Below are 20,484 nucleotides of genomic sequence, written 5' to 3'. Positions count from 1 at the left end.
GCACTCTCTGCTGGAAAGCATTCAAGCTCTCCTTTTGCTACAGTATTTGATCAAAAATATTATAACAAAATAATCATGCAGGGGAAATAACAACTTTCCTGGAAGAAGAAGAAGAATCTAATTTCTAATATAGAATCTTCAAACATATATTTTACACGATATTTGTTTTATTGGATTAAAACGAGGGGGCTGATTTTAAATCAGAAAACAATGAACCAGAGTCATTTTGCCAGAGTGAGGGAACTGTTCTGATTTGTGCAATATGTTACACTCAGTATCTCAGTATCTGTGTTTTACAGAATCAGACTATAATATTCTCATTGTGCATTTTTTTTCTTGTTCTGTAAATTGCAGTGTCATCCGATGAATGTATGAGAAGTGTTCAAAAAGGAATGTGGTAATAAAATAGTGGTTAATAAGTGTAAATCGACTTTTGTACGGACAGGAAGCACTGATTGTTGTCATTATGTTTACAGTGTAATGTGTAGATATATATGTGGATGGAGCCTAAACAGCAGCAACAGTTTGAATTTATTAATGGATTAAACTACAAATAGAGGTCAGTTTTTCATCAGGCATTTATCACAGAGGGCATTTTGATGTAGAAAAAGCAGATATACAAAAACAAGTTAAAGCTGAACTGCATTTTCTTCAGTTTGATGGTCCTGGTATTGTTTATGCTGACTCACTGTCAGGCTGCTGTGGCCAGACTAGAACAGAGATATTTTACATTCTCGCTGTACAACCACTGAAACACAACATCTCACTTCATGAAGGAGAGATTATCTTCATTAACATAATTATAGAAATATGGCATCTCCTCAATCGGTTTTCTGAGTTGTAAATTATGTTTTTGATATAGTTAATAGGGTTCATTAGCTCTAACTTCTCGTCTTTTGACACTTGAGATCATTTTGCAACCTTGTATTTCCCCCTTTGCACCACTAGGAGTCAGCATACCAACTCTTTTCGACGAGTAAAGTTAAACATGTGCCGCAGGCAAGAAGAGATGCGTCAAGCGACCAGGAGACACACAACAACTCAGAGAAAACAGGCGTTGAATGACTTTGAAATAAAAGCATGAACTAGTTCATGGACAAATCGGTGGCTGAAAATTACTGTTTAAAATTCATACCTTGAATTGAGTTGAGCTGAATTGAGTTTATAATCATCACCTTGTTAATTATAAATATTCACCTGCTGTCCTCTAGATCACAGGCTGGTTAGATGAATGGAAAAATGCAGGCACACTGGCCACCAGGGTTGAAAACAGTAGTAATAGGGTATGCACACACATTCTCACACACCAACCATACATGGAAAATACATTAAGTAAAATCCTAATTTGAGCAAAAACTACAAAACTGACATTCAATCTTAAATGGATGTTATAATAGTTATGTAGGACAGTAAATGACTTTGGTAATATTGCCTTAAAATGAAATAGTTTACAATAATTACAAATCAAAACATCCACATAATCCATCAACTGGCAGAGTGTGCTCAGTACTGTAAGTAGCCACTGATAGTGATAACACCCTCTCTGGGGCCCAAGAACTCCAGGGCCCCTAAAACTTTAGATTTACTATTCATCGTCTGGTTTGTGCCAATTTAATTCAAACTGATGCTGTTTAGGAAAATGCCTGCACTAAATCTCCTTATCATCAATGCACTGAATGTGAGATGAATGGGGTTTCTGCTTATTTGGTAACAAACCTTTAAAAGGGTTCAACAAGTTTGTAAGACATTCATTTGTTTGTTTGTTTGTTTTTGTTTTTTAAATGTTTTTTTTTATTATTATTATTATTTTTTTTTATTTTTTACAAAATATAAATATAGGCTGTAGCAAATCCCAGAAAGACTGTCTTTATTTTTATATGGCTTTTTTATATTCAGTCACAAAGTTGTCAAAGCATACTGAAAAAAATACCGGAATCCCTCCATCACATATAGCAGAATATAAAACCACTCAAGGTTAATCAAAACCTGCCAAATCGCTGTCAAAATAGTACCGAGAAAATGACAGAAGTGTCCCCAACAGAAGGCACAGAGACTCCCTGTGCATGGGACAGAGCGCCTTAAGTGTGGCTCTTATTTTGAAATGTAAGCGGATATGGTGTGTTTGATTCCGTCCCTCTTCACACCGGTCAGAGCAGCAGGCTGTCAGTGCGGTCCTGTCGTTTCCACTTTGCTCGCACCATCCAGGCGGGGAGCAATGTGAGAGTGCTGCTCTATCCCGGACCCCCCCGCGTCTCGGTCTCCTCCGTCCACTGAGGATGGATCAGAGGAGAGCTGAACCGGAGCGCAACACCGGCACCGACCCGGTTTCGCTTTACGGAGAATTCACGCTCACCGGTAATAGAAAAGTGAGGTACGCCGTGAGCCTGACCGAGAGGGACCTCACCGTCCAGAGGCTCACTCCAACACCTGTCGGGCGGAACAAGGTGGTGCTTAGCCTGAAGGACTGCGTCGGCTGCCGGGCTTACCGGGAGAATGACAACGCGGACCCGGCAGCGTACTTGTCAGCCTACTTCTACCCGCTCAGGCGGCGCTGGATGAGTTCCGGGGTGTCGCGGCAGAGAGTGGAGCACTGCTTTCGTCTCGCGGCGCTGCAGGACCCGCGCGCTAACCTGGAGGAGGCGGATAAGTGGGCTCGCGCTGTCAGAGAGCGCGCTGCCCGGCAACAGTACCTTAGAGACGGTGAGTGTTCGTTAGCAACTAGAGGGAAAGTTTGTTGTTTGTCATCAGTGTTGAGTCCAAGGACAGTATCAAACTCCACACGACAGGTAATATGACGGTAACACCAGGTGAAATATGAACCCATGGTCACCTAATGAGCGATCTAAAAAATGTCCGTGAAGTGAGCATGTGAAAAAGTACGCTACATCAGTTCAGGCCATTAACTCAAGGAGAGCTGAGCGAAATCAGATGTGGATGAGTGACTCTCTCTGTGAGCTGTACTGTGTTAATTAGTAATTCATCTGTGGTAATTTCGTCATAATAAAATGCACCACAAATGCATACGATACACGGAAATATTAAAGGCTAGAGTTCTTCTACAATATTGGACCTTAATCTTATGCAGGTGTTGTTACAGTTTTTAGTGTGCTTTAGTGGTGCGTAGCGTATAACCAGCGCATTTACTAATTGAACTTGGAGCCTCCAGACCCCCTATGGGGTCTGGGGCCTTGGGGTAGCTTCTCTCTTTGATTGGTTAAAAACTAGGGGTCGACCAATTATGGGCCCTGGCTGATTATCGGGGCAGCATTTTCCAGTCATCTTTATCATATTTTGCTGTCAGATTGCCGATTAGATAAACAGAATGTGCTACTTTGGCCCTAACGCAACATCTTATCTCACAATGATCTCTGTGTTTCTCTCTCACACTATCAGATTGATAAGACTGAAAACAGTGAATAATTTGAATCTGTAAAGTTCCTCAGTATTAGATGTATCAAATAAATGCACTGGGATGAAGTATAGAGTAGCACAAAATGGATATACTACACTACACTATATGTACAAGTCTGTAAATGTGATCATAATATGCCTATAAGAATGTGGGCGATATTGCATGACACAGATAATATTTATTGAATATCACATTTCTGTGGACAGTCTGATAAAATTGAAGGTAGAAGTTGTCTCTGGACAGTTTAGGTCATCGTTCCTTTGCAGTTAGTTGTCTTTTATCTATTTCAATTGGCATTACCGAAAAACCTCTGTTGTGATTTAATCTCACATCATATTTTCATGTAGTTGATTTTGCGCTACAGTGACAGTATTTTGTTACTGCCTTTGTCGAAGGCTGTGGTTCTGTTCTGTTGATCTTATTCCTCAAATAAATAAAACAACAGGTCTGGTCTACCACAGAGTCAGATTCTAGCTCTAGTCTACACACAAACTGTTTTAACATAAAGGACACCTGAAACATGAGGCAATATTACTGCTACAGAGTTCAAACCTGTCTATGTATCTTTTACAGAAGTTGATTCTTATCTCTTATCTTACACAGGATATCATTACCTTTGACCTACTCCTTATACGAATAAAACAATGGTATTGGTGTGGTGCATAGAGTCGCATTTCATAATCCCCAGTCTGCAAACAATCAATTTCAACATAAAAGACACCTGAGAAACATGCAGCACCATTGCTGCTGTTGAGTTCATGTAATGCCAAGAGGTGTTATTACTCCAGAGGAAAATGTTCGATAATTGGAATTTTCTAAAGATAAGTTATCTAATTATTTATCCTCCTCATCAAGCTGTCCTAACAAAATGCAGTTTATTGCCTCACACAAACTTTTTCCTGTACACAGCCATGATATTACTGGCACTCTGTGACCTAGATAGCAATTCCCCATCTGCACAAGATGTATTTTTAACGAGACAAAATATGCTGCAATTCCATACTGCCTGTCATTGTCAGTAGAGGAAAGAGTAGACTTTCAGCAACTCAAGACAGTATTGTTTGTTTCGACACATATTGTGATTCCACTGCCTGGGACTTAATCTGAGACTGTGGCCTAACAAGTTATCTGCCCTGAGAAACAAACACAAATGTCTCCATGGCTTCACCTGCCCTGTAGTCATGTAATGTATCTCTGCCTCCACCTACTTGATCCAGACATTTAAACCTGTTTCTGTGCTGTGAAATATTTGACTATTTGCATCACCCCAACAGAAGGATAAGAAAAAAGCACAGAGTGCCACAGAGTGGTACTTTCGACACCAGCTACATCTTTTGAGAATTATTGGCAGAATGATTGCTAGTAGAAATATTTTTTTTGCAGCCACTGAAAATCTTTGTTGGTCATAATTTAAGGTTTTTGGTTTCCTCCCTGGAGAGTCGGCAGTCCTGAAATCATTGGCCAAGGCTTTTCATGTTTATTCTGCTGTGTCAAATAGAAACGGAATTGCTGAGCAAAAATACAGGCTTCATATTCTACTCCTGGGCCACCTGCCGAAATGTCTGAGCATTTTCGTGGTCAGCGGCATACATTTCAAGCCTAATACAGGTTGCAGGTTCTTCCGTATCTCTGGAATGTGTCTATAGAACAGATTCCCATCTAAAAAGCTGTCTATGCTAAGTAAGGTATTCATTATGCCAGAGGCCTTGTGAACCATACTAAATCATGTTCGGGAGCTCTGCAACCAAACCATTTGTCTAAATGAGGTCAGTGCTGGCTCTCTGACCTCTTCATCAATACTTGTGCTTGTGTCATTGGCTTAATCTGCTGTGCTCATAGAATTATACAGAAAGCACCTATTTTCTCCAGATCCATGTACCTCTGACAGGTAGAAGCCTGCTGAAGATGAAATGTGAGTCCACATCTGGTTCTCAACACTGCACAAGCACAGTACAGCAGCCTTGGGTTTAGAAGTCTGATTTGATAAAGATTGTATATCCAAGAGGCCAACTCTCATCTTTTCATTTTTCCCTGAGTATTTGGTCATCTCCCATAATGCACACATACAAACAGGTGTCGGGTATGTTTGCACATGCTCAGTTTGCCCAATTTTTCTTCTCTGCTTTCAATAGAAGAGCCCACGTGTTCACGGCATCAATACTTGTATGCATGATAATGATCAGTTTATTCAAAGAGTGACACAACAAGATGTCAGTTAACCTTGGGGCACAGCTTGACCACCATTGGACTGTTATTTTGCAGTGCATTTTTTGGTTTTCGAGGCAGTTAGAGGCAGAGAAAGATGTCGCAGACAACCGGCTGATAATGCCGCTGCGAAGCAAGCAATGGTCTACCGTTGCAAATTTTAAAGATTAAAAATAGTCTCAATTTGTGTTCTGAGCTGGCTGATTAATCGTGATGAATATTATTTACTTGTTTCCTTGGTCTTTGTACAGTGATTTTGGCCCACAGGTTTAAAGACTAGTTATCTGCTCTCAGGTGGGAGGAAATGCAGAATACACTGCATGCTGTGGTGAGGTAGCTGTTGACTCAAGTGCAATTTATAACAGAAGGTGCGAGGTGACGTGACATGACTCACGCATCAGTCTGTTGGTGCTAGTTCTTTGTCTTAAACTGAAACGCTGCTCTTACAATTACAACTGACACTTCAGATGCATTGCCAAGTATTTCTGAAATAGTATTGATCCCATGCATTGTCAATAAATGGATTCATTTCAGCTGTGTGAACAGCATTATCATTATTGTGATTCAGGTGATGGCAGTGGTCAGGGAGATTACTAGTATTGATCCAATCAATCACTCAGGCTTGTCATCTGGCTTTTGCGCTTGGCTGCCTCTGACGATGGGCAATGAGTCACAGCGCATCAGCAACTAATTTGAATTAATCTGTTATGTAATTTAGAATATCTGATCATTCACAAATAGTCTTGGTGGTTATGCATTATAACCAGGGTTGGGCGATGTCGACACTGATGGAGTGTTTTAAAATTTTTCAGAATTTGAGGTCGTGTATCTCTTCAGAGTTGCTGTAAGGGAGTTAAAGTGAAACTCTCGCCAAAAAGCAACCGAGGCTTTATTTGTGATTGAATATGAGTCAAACCTTTGTGTTAATGCACAATTACGACGAAAGAGGTGTGTTTTACATCCGTTGTCTGCTGTGGGGTCGGCCCCCTACTCAGAATGTCTTTTCACACTCTTGTCTTTCACAGGTATCAGCACCGACATCCTGGAGTATGATTGAGAGGTCTAATCAACACAATTTAAAATACAAAAGGGTTTGAGTATATCATGAGAAAGTGAGAGGTTGGGTGTCTCCGAAACTTGAAATGCAATTACAAGGTCTAGACATTAAAATACACAAATGGGTAGCAAACAAAGAGATCTGATACCTTGGGGGAAAGCAGGGTGTGGAGGCATCTCAAGTAAAAAGGGAATATTAAAATTTACCACTACAGTTACTAAATCAAATCAGTTATGTCGTTGCTTGTGTTACATAGTTGCTCACATGGCTGAGGTTTAAGGTACAGTAGAGGGGAATAGCCCTTGGGACACTGTTGAATACAGAGTGTCACATTTTCTCGTAATGAGCAGGATGCAACTAAACAGGACTCTGCCTCCAGCGGCAGTGAATGTCTTCTTTGCTTTTGATGATGCTTTTGCTTCCTTCAGCTGCAGCGCTTGCATTTAAGTTGGTGAATATTTAATGTTGGGGTCAGAGATGGAGATCCTGAATTGTTTTCCTATGATAAAGACTATATCAATGTAATTCAACACAGCTACACCATCTAGAGCGCCTGGAAAGAGGCCCTCCAGTCTGGGCACTCAGATCTTAATTAATGAAATCATAATATAAACTGGATTATTCTAAAGCCAAGGTTTGGTAAGTGACTAACTCTAGTGATTTTAAGTGTGTTCGGTCCATTACATGCAGTTCATATGCCATTTAAACATATTTTTTTTCTCTATTAAATCTGTTGTCATCTAATGGTTTTAGGAAGAACAGTCTCATTTTATTTTATCTTATCGAGATATCATTTTGAGGATTTAATCATTGTACTAGGCGGACTTTATATATTAATATAGTTGATCGATAAAGCTGACTGCCAGTGCTAACTTGATTCTCTCAGTTGTGCAATTAAGCCTCATTCCTGTCAGATTTTTCTGGGCTGGTTTTCACTTACTTTGCTTTTAGCTTTGTGGTAAAAAGAGCATAAAAGAAAGATCATATGTGTATCCTACTTTGGCAGGGATTTTTGCTGATATGTAGGCATGTGAGGCTTTAATGTAATATTGTTTACTGGCAATTATGTGACAACGCATCCCGGGCAATTTGTGCTGTAACACCAAGATAATGAAACAAGTCGTGTCACAAATTTCTTTCTACATAGAGTAACTAAGTAAAGTAATATATATGACATTTATAAAAGTAACAAGTAATGCTCAATACATTACATTTTTTGACTAACCTCCCCAACATCACAAAACAGCAGAAACACCATCAACATGGTCAAACCTTTTTATTTTGTATTTGGCTCAAAATGTGTTCAACATGTTAAATCACAAGGATATCACCAGATCTGATATATAAGCATGCTGATGTGAAGCTTCAGTGACATGCTGAGTCACTTCTAGGCTGCCTCACAGGTTAATGAATTCAGTGGCAGGATGATGAGCATTAATATAAACATGTATTTCTATGTTCAGGTCCTGATTTAAAATGATTCCATGACTGTATAGTGAGACAGTGAGGTTACAGTAGGTGAGACACTTAGTGAAAAAATACAGATAAGGGGAACTTAATCATTACAGGGGTCATGACTATTGCTAATGTTAGTAAAAGTGAAACCATGGAAATGGCGGGGATAGAAAGTCAGATCAGAAGCACCTTGTTTGACGTTCTCAGGGGGACTGGTGTTGCTTCTTTTAGCATCAAAATCCAGGCCTCTCAGTGCCAGTCAGTTCTATTACTAATACATCTGGCCCAGACAGAGTCACAGCTAGGGGAAGAGGTTCATGATGTGTTTTAGTGTGAAAACGTAGCCTTACTAAACCCTGACATACATGCACACACTGCACTGTGATTTCAGATATTTTAGGACTAAGATAGGATGGAAATGTAACTTTTGTATTCATGGTTCAAGCTGTCAAAAAGGAAAAGGCAGATAATTGGTCTGAAGTGCAGGTGTTAGTTGGAAAGGAGACGTCAGAATCCTTTTGTGAAGTTGCTAGAGTTGAATATCAGAGCATCCGAATGCATTTCCATTGAATTTACGATCAGTTTGACAACCCATGGAACAGGGTTGTCCTGCTGTACATGTTGAGGCATGTTGGGTTATAATATTGATAGTTTCAGTAGTTGAAATTGTCTTTGTCGATTTTGTACCTTGTTAATTTGTTCCATTGTCCTTTATTTTTAGTGGCAGCATTAATGATTTGATTAGTCAAGAAAATGTTTCGACAATTGTGTGGATAAGGAAATTATTGTTTCATTGTTTTTTCAAGCAAAATCCAAACTATTTGATGATTCCAGCTTCTCAAATGTGAGAATATGCTGCCTTTTGTTTTCTTAACATTATAGTAAACTGCACCCAAAAATCTGTCAAGTGGGACCAAGCATTTCCTTGGTTGAACCAGTGCACCTGAATTTTAGTTTTTAATTAAGTTTTCTAAAGAGTTGAAGTTTTTGTATTTTCTAGTTGCATGTGCTGGGTTTTAAATAAATAAAAACATGTAACTTTTTTATGCTGTTTACATTCATTTTGATAATGTGTTAAGAAACTGAATTAAAATGTTTTATTAGGTGTATTCAAATTATGTCCTGGTGCACCTAAAAAGTAGGCTCACCAGTGCAACCACTGTGAGAAGTTAGTATGTAGACCCGTGAATATCTTTATATCTTAGACTATAAGCTAGACATAAACATACATTTGATGTCACATTCGTCTCTTGGACATTTTGATGGACATTTTTTATAGTTTACTGATTTTTTGTTGACCAACATCAAACAAGAAGATAATCAACAGATTAATGGATTATAAAAACCATAAAGTTCTCAGCTTCTGAGACACTGTATACTGCAAATAACTAAATCTTATCAAGTAAATGTGTCTAATTTCCAGTCAAAGTATCTTATTACACTCAATAGAAGATACATTTACCTAGAAAGTAACATTTCAGGACTTCACTTTAGAGATTTGTATAAGCTCCATCTACAGCTTATATTCATTGTTTCTTACTTATTTTGAAGTGATATTTGTTTTCCAGTGTGAAATACATCAGTTTATTAAAAATCATTGAAACAAAAATACTGATAACACTGATCCCTATAAGCAGATGTTTACATCTTATTTAGGTATTAGAGCACACATGTGAACATGTGAACATAAACTATGCGTGTTTTGGACCCTTCAGTTTTTGAGACAATGTGTCTTTGCGGTTGTGTGTAGGTGATAAGCATGAGTTTTCTGGTGAGTGTGCACCAGAATCAAGTTGCTGGTCACGACAATGAAAAGAGGAGCTTAGTGTGCTGACAAAATACCCGACTGATCCCATCAAGGATCACACCCTCAACATTAATCACTGAAACAGACAAGAATGGGGAAACTTCCTGATTCTGTTGTAACCACAGATTTTATTCTAACTGCTGCATTAGTAAAGGAAAAAAGTGATGTTATCAGGTTGTAATATATATCAGTACAGACCAATATGTGTTTTTCTCTTGGATATTAGGGTGTGTATGTGTGTGTAGTGAGCAGTGGTCGCAGTTGTCCTCTCTTTGTGGACTCCTCCTCATTGGATGTACGCTGCAATAGAGCTTGACGTGCTGTCCAGACCTCTAATACAGCCTCTATGGAGTTTTCTTCAGCTCTGGGGGCTCACATCAGCTCTGTGTCTGTAATGACAGTGTCCTTCCCGCTCTCTTTCACCATGAGCAGATCTAAGTGATGGAGTTCTGTACACAAGTGGAAATTTGCAAAAACACTCCAGCTTAGATTCCCATCAAACGGTGCCCCTGTTGTTGTTGTAGAGTATCTACATCACCGTCTGGTGGAAGACTGGACATTTTACCACTAAGCTTAAAAGGCATTCGGTGCTCACCCAATTTACTATTCTCGGAAGTCATTCTGTGATACGCCGACAACAACAACAACCACTAATTGACCATTGAGCCTTCAGAGCAGCTGGTTCACCTCAGAGAAAGTCTGTCTCTGCCTGGTAAAAGAACATGTGGTTGAGGGTTTTTTTATGGTGGGAAGTCCATTTCCTCCATACGCTAGCAAACAGCACATTTCACTGTATATGCATTTAGCCGTTTTTTGAATGCATTTTTCGTTACATTTGTACAGCTGTAATCTCTTTTTTGCCCTTGTGTCTAATTGTTAAATTTAAAACAAACTAACAGCTGAAGGAAGTGAATGTCCAGTCAAACATAGCTGATGTTAATTAAAATTTAAGCTTCCGTTCCTATTCAAAGTAAACGCTAAACTGCTAAACATTAAATTAGTGGCAGTATAACTGAGCGACTTTTGGAAAGTTTGTTTTCATGCAGCAGCCTAACCTCACCGCCCTGATTCAACTCAGCCTAAAATACACACATTGGATGCACATCGTCCCACAGAGAGACACACGGTGGTCATATTCTCTCTCTGCTGTACTGATCTACAACACAAGCTGGCGCTTTATTAGAACAATATGCGGTATACACTATAGACAAGTGGTTGACATACAGTGCAGGATGACTTTAATGAAAACCTCAATGTCATAAACTCTCTGCCTTTCCTAATATAGATATACAGCGAGCTAACCACTGCCAACTCCTCCTCCTCCTTCCACACCCTTTGTGGTTCTGGCTCAGCAGAAATCTGCTGTGTGCTTGAGCTGCTTCCTCCCTTTGATTCACAGACAGCGTTGTGGACATGAGTTATTGTCACCTCACTGCTCCTCAATGTTACTGCAGTAGGGTCCAGTGAGGTGAGATAAGGTTTCACTGAAGTTGCAGCCTTGTGATTCAGCTGTAAACATTAAGAGTAGTCCCACCACTAAACGCTAAAATACAGGAGTGGAGCAAAGTATCTCCTTCAAATGATTCATTTATTACATGAATGTTTTCTGATGTATGGGATATTCTGCTGTGTTACGTTTGTGAAATACAGCAGTAAAACATGGTCACATTTCTCATGATCAGATGGGAAACTCAGAAAATCAAACCAAATCTTCCCTTTTTTACAAACCCTAATGTTGTGATATTATTATTAATAAAGGTCCTGCGGAAATGTACTTACCATAACTACATTCCACCATATAACAGTTCCATATTAATTTTACTTGCCTGGTAAAAAAAACCCATAAAAGTGCAATGACATGAATTAAAGTTTATATATGGAATTACATATTAAAAAAAACTGTACGTTTGAATTATAACATTGAAAAGATCCCAGATCTCATTCGTTCTGACTTGCTTTTAGACTTTTTATCTCTTTTATTTGTACTCTTAACAGTCTTTGAATAGACAAGCAGCATGTAAATAAGCAACGTGTCATATAACAGAATGGAAACTACACACTGTACCTGTGTTGACACTCTGCCTGTGTCGGCAGAGTGTCAACATATAATCATAGTAGCAATGCTCAAACACGAGAAAATATGTATATCCTCACACAGTCCAGTGACACATGATCCAGTCCACAATGACTTGCAGAGGCTTGGAGCTCCAAATAAAGCACGGTGCCATGAATGATGTGACATTTGAGTATAAGAACTGAACCTCTAATCACGATGGATGTATCCAGACATTGTGCTGTATCTCTAAATTGCCTGCATGAGGTTACGGTCGGTATGTAGTTGACTACAGCACTGCTATCAGATGACAAACTCATATCTGCGAAAAGGATGTTTACTGAAAAATACTCCACAGTGGAGCAGGCTGGATTCAGATGCTCAGACTTAAAAAGTCCATAAAATCATCTTCAACAGTTGCCTGCAATATCTAAAAAGGCTGTGATTATAGTTTGCACATCTTAATGGCACTTGGAACTTGTTTCTCAGTTGATCAGCAGCTAAGATTTATTGCTTTTGTCATAATGTAGCTCTTCTACTTATTTTAAACTATATGAGATACAGAGTACTGCACAAGTAAAGAGAGAGTATCATGCTTTTGCCCTCAGCTGGCCTGGCTGGGACAAAGCTAACATTTAGCAGATTGCAATTGGACATATCTGTCATATTGCAGGGATAAGGCAGGGTGTAAATACCAGGTCAAATAAATGTTAATCCATTAATTCCTTTAATGTGGAAACTGGAATCCCTCCTAATGGGTGTTTGTCAAGGCTTAGAGCCGACATCACCACAGAACAGGAAACAGACATGTAAGAGCCGTCTTCAGCAGGACACAAACCTGTCAGTGTATAGTGAATGGTAATGGATAAGGGTCCTCTGTCACCACGTAGTCCTGTTTTTGTATTAGAATGATGAAAATATACATGCTTTAATATCCATATATAACAAAGTTACAATTGATAACAGTTTTCAATTCAGTTTGAAAACATGAAACCACAGGATGCTGTACTCATTTATTTTAACCCAAATCATGATGAAGTCATTTTTGTGCTTGAACCTACTGTAACCAACTGTGACTGTTTCACATTTTTACTCTTGCTAACATGATGACTTGGGTCCCCTTTCTGTTTTTATCATGATGATGAAAGTTCACCTGACTTTGTCCTTTCCTGCACATCGAAATATACCAAGATATTCAGAGAAGAGACGAACTCCAGGGAGAGTGTCTATTTTCAGAACAATGGGTGTTCGGAGCAGTGGATGCTTTTTTGGGATAACAGGCTATTGGACAAATAGGCTATCAGTCAAACAGGGCATTTTCCCGACTGTTTGGGTCTCAGAGTAATGGGCCATTGGATCAATGGCTTGGCACCCAATAAGTAACCTAGTTAGTTTCGCTGGTTCCCCCATTACAAAAAGCATTAGTACTGTAAACTGTCCAGTTTCTGTGTTGATATGATACCGTGAGATCTGTGAATAGCACACAAAGGAAACAGAGCAGACAGGGAAACTTAATCAAACACTTGGGAGCCGTGTGCTGCTCAGCTGTCATGTTCACTATTACTGGATGACATTTATGCTAATTGAAGCAGAACACGTTTCAATGCTGCTTTCAAACAATGTCGACAGAATGGGAGGAACGGCAGTGACTCCCATTATTCAGAATTGGGAGTGTTCACACATTCTTCCAAGATTGTGCAAGCCTTTTAGTCACACCCTATAGCAATATTATCTAGATCAGATATGTTTGCTGTGTTATTAGAAACGTTTTTTTAAAGGTGCCCTTTGTTAACCAGCTTCTGTTTACATGGTCTGTTACTCTTTGACAAATGTGCTAAATACATTTCCTTCCACGTAAGAAGAAAATGTTTGTCCTGCAGTCTGTGTATTCATGTTTACTCACTAGCAAGCTTTCTTCATTGCATTTGCTTGGCACAGATAAAGATTATGTAATATAGACAGTTACAGAATAGAAATACCTTGATGATAAACTCACGTTCAAATATCACACAGACATTTTTGTCACAAATTGTGACTTTGTAGGAAAATGTTTGTCAAGCTGTGTTTCTTTCTGTTATGGATTACAGTGATGTGATTTATAGGCATGCCTCTGCCTCTACCCTTAAAACCTCAGAGGCTGTTTTTCATTCTGCGCTTAGGCTTATTAATGGTGATGCTTATAGCACACATCATTGCACATGATAGGAAAAAGTTTGGCGGTCCTCTCTGTCTGTGAGGTGTGAGGGGCATTTATATTTGTTTATGTACAAGGCCCTTAAATGGATGTTGTCATTGTATATAACAGCTATGCTAGATTGTTCCTCTCGTCCTTTTCAAACTCAGTCTAATGACCTGCAAGTTTCTCAAGTTTGTAATGGACCTTAAAGATCTGCTTTTAGTTTTCTAAGTCCAACTGCCCAGAACTCTTTACAAAGGACCCTAAAAGTTTAATACCACAAAGTTAATTTTGGTACATGATCATAACTATTTATTCAGCTTCTGTTTGTAGCTTTTTAATTCATAGTTTTTGTATCCTGTATCTTTTATGAGCTATATTTATACACTTGTCTCAAGTGATTGTTTTATTATTATTTACATCATTTAATGTTTTTATCAATTTAATGTTTATTTTATGTAAATGTATTAATGTCCTTTAAACTGTTTCTTGACATCATTGTACAACCCTAATATAGAGCAGATATCTTTTCGGTGAGAACTACCCTATTTTAGTGTTCTGGTTCTGTTTTTTAGTAGTTGGTGGTTTAATCCTCGACATAAACAAAGTGGTCTTCCACAGAGTTCAGACGTAGTAGATGCGTTTCGCTGCAATGGTGTCCCGTGACATGTCACAACTTGCTTCTCCACTCGATGACTCAGCTTCACACTGATCTCTCATAGCTGCGATGACTTTTACACCTAAGTCCGATTGAGTTACAGAGACTGCTGCAAGCGTACATCAGAGATGGTGCGTTTTGGACTTCGGGACATCACACCGACATCTCATCGATACAGCTTAACCACCACCATTGTTTCTTAATGAAAACCCATTTAACATTTTGAAGGGAAGGGGAAGTAAACAAGAGGGATGATAACACCCATCATATAATAATCCACTGCTTGGTGTGTTCGATCAGTCAACACTAAGAGAGTGAATACGCTGGCAAGAATATGTGTTGCATCACCCATATCCTCATGGACGAGAATAAAGAAAAGGGGAACCCTCTCATAAACATATCGATCCCGATCTCTACTACTGGTGCTAAGAAATTCCACAAGGTACCCTTCAACAAGTGAAATCAGATACAGACAATGTAAAGCTCCCTTTAAATTAGTTGGATTCATTGTATTAGCGCTAATATTGGATTTAGCTTAGGTGTGATTGTTGCTTTGCAGCCAGCCTGCCAGTGACTCTTCCATTGTTCATTCCATCGATTGAGATATAGTGTAGGTAAATTATCAGATAAATTATCTTTTCCAACGAATGAAATGCACTTCCATACACAAAACAAAATGTGTGCTAATGACTCTCCTCTCCCTTCAAATCCCCAATGACAGCAGATCTGGACAGAGAGGCCCCTTCTGAGTTGCAAATTTCTGCCAGTTGAGTGCTGTGATGTGATGCTGGCTCAGCTGAGCGTGATGAATGCTTGGCTCTATTTTATCAAGATTGCTGCTTCATGCCTTAATCACAGACAGTGGATGCTTCGTCATGCTTCACTGCTGACGGGGAGCAGATTTGAAGGAAGTTGAGTGGGATACCAGTATGACTGACTGTTGTATGCACAGGTCATCACAGTGAGTCAGCGTGACTCGACAAGAAATGTTGATGCAGCTGATAGAGACAGTGACCATGTAAGGTTGTGGACGTTTTAAATTGTTTACATAATGAAATATGTAAATATCTAAATGTGATCTGTTAATGATGACACATTTGTTTGCAATACAGTTAAACCTTTATTTCATCCTGGGTAATGGAACCTGACGTCCTGCTGAATGTACTGCAGAGTTGTCAGACAATGCTGAGAAATGTGTCTATTCACAGACTCTACATGCACTCAGATAGCTATTACAGGGAACCTCGCCGGAAAATGTGTTTTTTCCGGCTCCTGGGATTTTCCCTTTCATTTAAGCTGTCATTTCCTATGTTGAATACCTCAGTAGTGATTATTCCATTAAGGTCTGGGACGGTTCTCGTGCTGTTGGTTTGAAGTTCGCAGATGAGACATCTGTAATCACAGAGTGAGTGAATGAGGTGGAGATGAAGAGCAGAGCTTTGTTGTTTTTCATCTTTTTCATCTTGGCCGTTGGTGTGTGAGGATGATGATTCAGTGAGGCTGCTCTGCTGCCGTCATCCGCTGTATCACTTCATCTCAGACGGTAATTTATCTGAGGTTGTTTAGTCTAGGTAATTATTCTTGTATTAACTCTGTCATTATAGTCATAATTTTGTCTCAAACTGACAGTGTTACTGACTAGAAACAGACGTTTGCGACTGTATGTTCATCAGAGGCAACGTATATCATCACTTGACAATCAGGACTACACCCTCCCTTTACAAACAAACTATACACCTTATCTGCTGTCATAAACCACCAGTCCTGAATGAAGAGTAGTACCCAACAGTTCAACAGGTCCAGCATGGTGGATAAGGGTTGTGAAGTATATTTTTTGTACATTTTGGTCTGCCCAATTAGATCTATGTCATACTTTGGCTCTGTGCCATGATGCCGGTTTCTGCAGCCACACAAATGATAGAGGAGAAACCCCAGAGCATGGATGTACAGATACAAGTAGATAGATAGTGCCCTGTGGAATGTTTTGAGAAGGGGAGGGGTAGCACACAGGAAGTGGCATGGGGTTGGATTTAGCCAACATGGTCTGCGTGGGTGTCAGGGCAAACAGACAGCTAGATCAGGGCCTTTAGTGCCAGCTGTCATGCCAACTGATTCATGAGGGTCACTTGTGTGGCTTTCCCTCAGGAGTTCAGTCGTTATGATTTTGAGATGACTCTGTAGACATTTTAATCCTGAAGACAACGTGGCTGTGCCTTTCAGTAAATGGGATTTGTTGTTTTGTAGTTAAAAAAAGTTAAAACTGTTATTTTTTTCTGAAAACAAACTATTTTACTGACCTTTAACATGAGGAAGTCTTATCACTAGATCCGTTGAATAAAAACATGGTAAAAATTATTCCCAACTGTTATTCGCTTTTATAGCATGTTTCAGTCATCAGACCTTTAATAGGTACAATTACCCGTGAAGGTCAGAGGACTTAAACGTTGCTTTGAAAACAAACCGCCGACAGTCTGTGTATTTTAGTCACAGACCCACATGGTCGCTCTTATGTTTTTCTTGCATGCTATTCAAGCCTCACCCTACAGCCTTTCTCGACCCTCCCAGTGCATGCTGGGTTAATGTTTAAACCTCCAGAAAAATGCAGGTGTACGGGATGGATGGATCTAACTTGATGAATTAATTAGAAATGTAGTTATATAGAATGTATTTGATATTTGAATTACCTTATTTAATGTAATGAATTACATAGAAACTTGACTGAGGCATTTAACTGCCGTCGTCACTCATCAGTTGACATTTTCAAATCTAAGCTCTAAACAAATACATCCTCCATATTTTCATCCACAAGGACAAAGTAAGATTAGAAACATTTCTCTATCTGAACAATATCGTTCAACATCACCACAAATAATATGGAAATGTCATGTGATCATCATGGCCAAAATAATTGCAATTCACAATATTATCCCGATAATCATCAGAGTATGCTTAAATTTGTTAAAATGTCACTAAAACATACTGAAACCTTAGTTAAAAATAAACAGTCTTAAAGAAGTTAATATTAAGTTGCCTTACATAAATAAATGGATGCATTTATAGTGAAGATAAAGTCATGTCCCTGACATTATTTCGTTTTTCCACACATTCAATTGAACTTTTTGTGTGGGGAAGACTTTGGCCGAGCTGAGCTTTCAGCCAAACTGACAGGCTTAGATGTTGAAATGACTGGAAAAATGCAGACTTCCCCTTGGGTCATTCAAAAGAAATCATGAATTCACTGTATGTCAACTCATGTGAGGATATTCATGATTATCCCGATAATGGAAATTCACCACAAACAAATCTTAAAATCATGGTAAAATCTTATATCCTCCCATCCTTACCACAGACAACATCCGGAATGACCAGGCAGTAAAAGTGAATGGGGGCTCTACTTTTAATCGAAATAGTATTGAAATATGGCAAGATGTGATATCCAAAACGAAAGAACAAAAGTACTGTAGTGCTACAAACAATAGACTCCCTGTTCTACAAATCTTGTTCTTCAGATAGATAAAACATGTTTTCCAGCAGCAGCTGTGATGTAAAAATTGCACTGATCATGAATCATAGTGCAATTATGATATCCCTTTTTTTTTTTTTTTTTTTTTACCATGTTGTGTGGCCATGTAGTCGAATCAGTGTCTCTCTCAAAGTGAACAGTACAACTTTCACAAAGGAAGCATTTATTGTGTAGGTGTAACAAACTGAGGTGGCCTTTCAGTTACATGTAGTATTATCAGAAAACAAAAAGTCTGGGTAACTAATGACTCAGGTTAAATTCCGTTGACTCAGGTGAGCAAAAAACGTGTGAACATTGTTCTGACCTGTTTAACTGCATTCCTGTACTAATGACTGTGACTTAACTAGAAGTGCCATATCCACTAAAATCAGCCCTGCCAATTACCTTTCTGTTGTGCTAACTAGTTGTAGTATCCTCCTCACTTCAGTTCTTCCCACCCATCCTTTACTCATTTATCAGCTGTCAGACTTGTTTGGATGCTTCACCTTCCTCCACGCTCTCCATGTTTTGATCTTTAAAAAAGATCTGGCAGGCTTTTTTGCCTGTCAGGCTGCTTCACTGAACTGGTTTGTTTTGTTTTTGCGTACCTACCTGTAAAATCATCCCACTGCTGCAGTGTGTGAGATGTGCCCGATGGCTAAGTGTTGCACCTTCTGTCTCCTTTTATTTGCCTGATTTCCCTGCTGAGACTTTACAAAAACATATTTGAAGGCAGAGGGAGGGAAAAGAGAGGATCGGAATGTAATTTGGTCCGAAATTGTAGGGAGGTAAAGAAATAATTACTTTGTGTGTGGGATCCCCTCATTTTTTCCTCACCTCCTCAAATTCACAAGCTTATCGTGCACAGTTTTCAAATCCTACTCTGACTTCCATCATATCTATAATTCCACTCTCATTTCATCGTCTCCTCTCAGATATTGAATAATAATTCATATTTTGGCAAAGCAAAGTCTTCTGCAGTACTTGATTAATCCTCCTCAGACACTGTGGGCTGGAAAACCAAAACCAGCTTCTTCCTGCCTCCTTTAGCCCCACACTGAGCCTCTGAGGATCCTAATCTTGAGAGTGTTTTAAAAAGATTTGGGATCTGTATAATGTAAGATCTGTGTAACCCCGCGTAAACCCTCTGAAATCTGTTTGATCCCAGAGATATTTGGAACACTTCAAGCCTGCAGTTAAAAATGGACCAGAGAGGCTGCTGCTTCTGTACTCCTCCATCTTTAGATGCAAGCAGTGTGGGATTAGTTTTGAGTGTGAGTTGGCTGGTGTGTAACTGACCACTGACCTTTGTTTTTTTGCACATATCCACAAATCTCCTGTCATATCTATGCACAGTGTTACTTCTTCTAAAGGGATTTCAAAATGTAGCTCTATAGATATTAGATTAAATAGAACTGCAACTGGGTTATTGCAACAGTAAATAAGATTTACTGAAAGGAATTTGTTGCATGTCAGACCACTCTGTTTGCCAAAATGCCCGAAATATAGAAGAGTATATATGATAAAGCTTGATTAGTTTTCAACTGTTCAATACATTTCCTACTATTTTCATAATTAATCAATCAATCAGTTTCAGTGTTTTTAAAGAACAAATATCTCCAATGCCAGCTTCTTAAATGTGAATATTTTCTGGGTTCTTTACTTCTCTATCACAGTTCACTGAATATATTTGGATTGTATGATAGGATAGGATAGGAAAGTTCACGATGCGATGCGATATGATACGATACGATACTATACAATACGATTTGATATGAGCGACTTCATTGTCAGTTTACACTGATATTCATTTTGCATTGTCAGGCAGCTAAAGCTTTCACACATATTAGACATACAGTTACACACTGGACCAATCATGACTATGAAACACATTAAATAATATCCTTAGCTTCAGATGTTATTTCATAGCATACTGATTTTGGACTAGCAAAGGGATAGACTGATGTATAAAAGAATTGACTAAATGAAGAGAATCAAACTCACCTGTCGGAGGATAGGAGTTAGTTCTCTCTGTTTAGGACATGTGATGGGTAATAAACAACAAATTTGTGGACAAAACAAGACATTTGATGATTGTCATCTTGTGCTTTGGGAAACACTGATCAACATTCTTTACCACTTTCTGACATTTGTTGGAC

At 39.0% G+C, this 20,484-nt stretch overlaps 1 protein-coding gene across 2 annotated transcripts in view; it reads left to right on the top strand.

Annotated features, from left to right (window-relative positions):
- Window positions 1–2,151: 2,151 nt before the first annotated feature.
- Window positions 2,152–20,484, top strand: part of LOC115583603 (sphingosine kinase 2-like) — a 43,715-nt gene continuing 25,382 nt past the window's right edge. The window contains exon 1 of one of the 2 annotated variants that reach the window (XM_030420622.1): window positions 2,152–2,700. In XM_030420622.1, the coding sequence (XP_030276482.1) occupies window positions 2,277–2,700 (424 nt within the window). In that variant the 5' untranslated portion in view covers window positions 2,152–2,276. The other variant, XM_030420632.1, reaches the window with a different exon arrangement.

Source organism: Sparus aurata, chromosome 1 (assembly GCF_900880675.1).
Source record: "Sparus aurata chromosome 1, fSpaAur1.1, whole genome shotgun sequence".
Taxonomy (NCBI): domain Eukaryota; kingdom Metazoa; phylum Chordata; class Actinopteri; order Spariformes; family Sparidae; genus Sparus; species Sparus aurata.
This window is presented reverse-complemented; position numbering and strand designations above follow the sequence as displayed.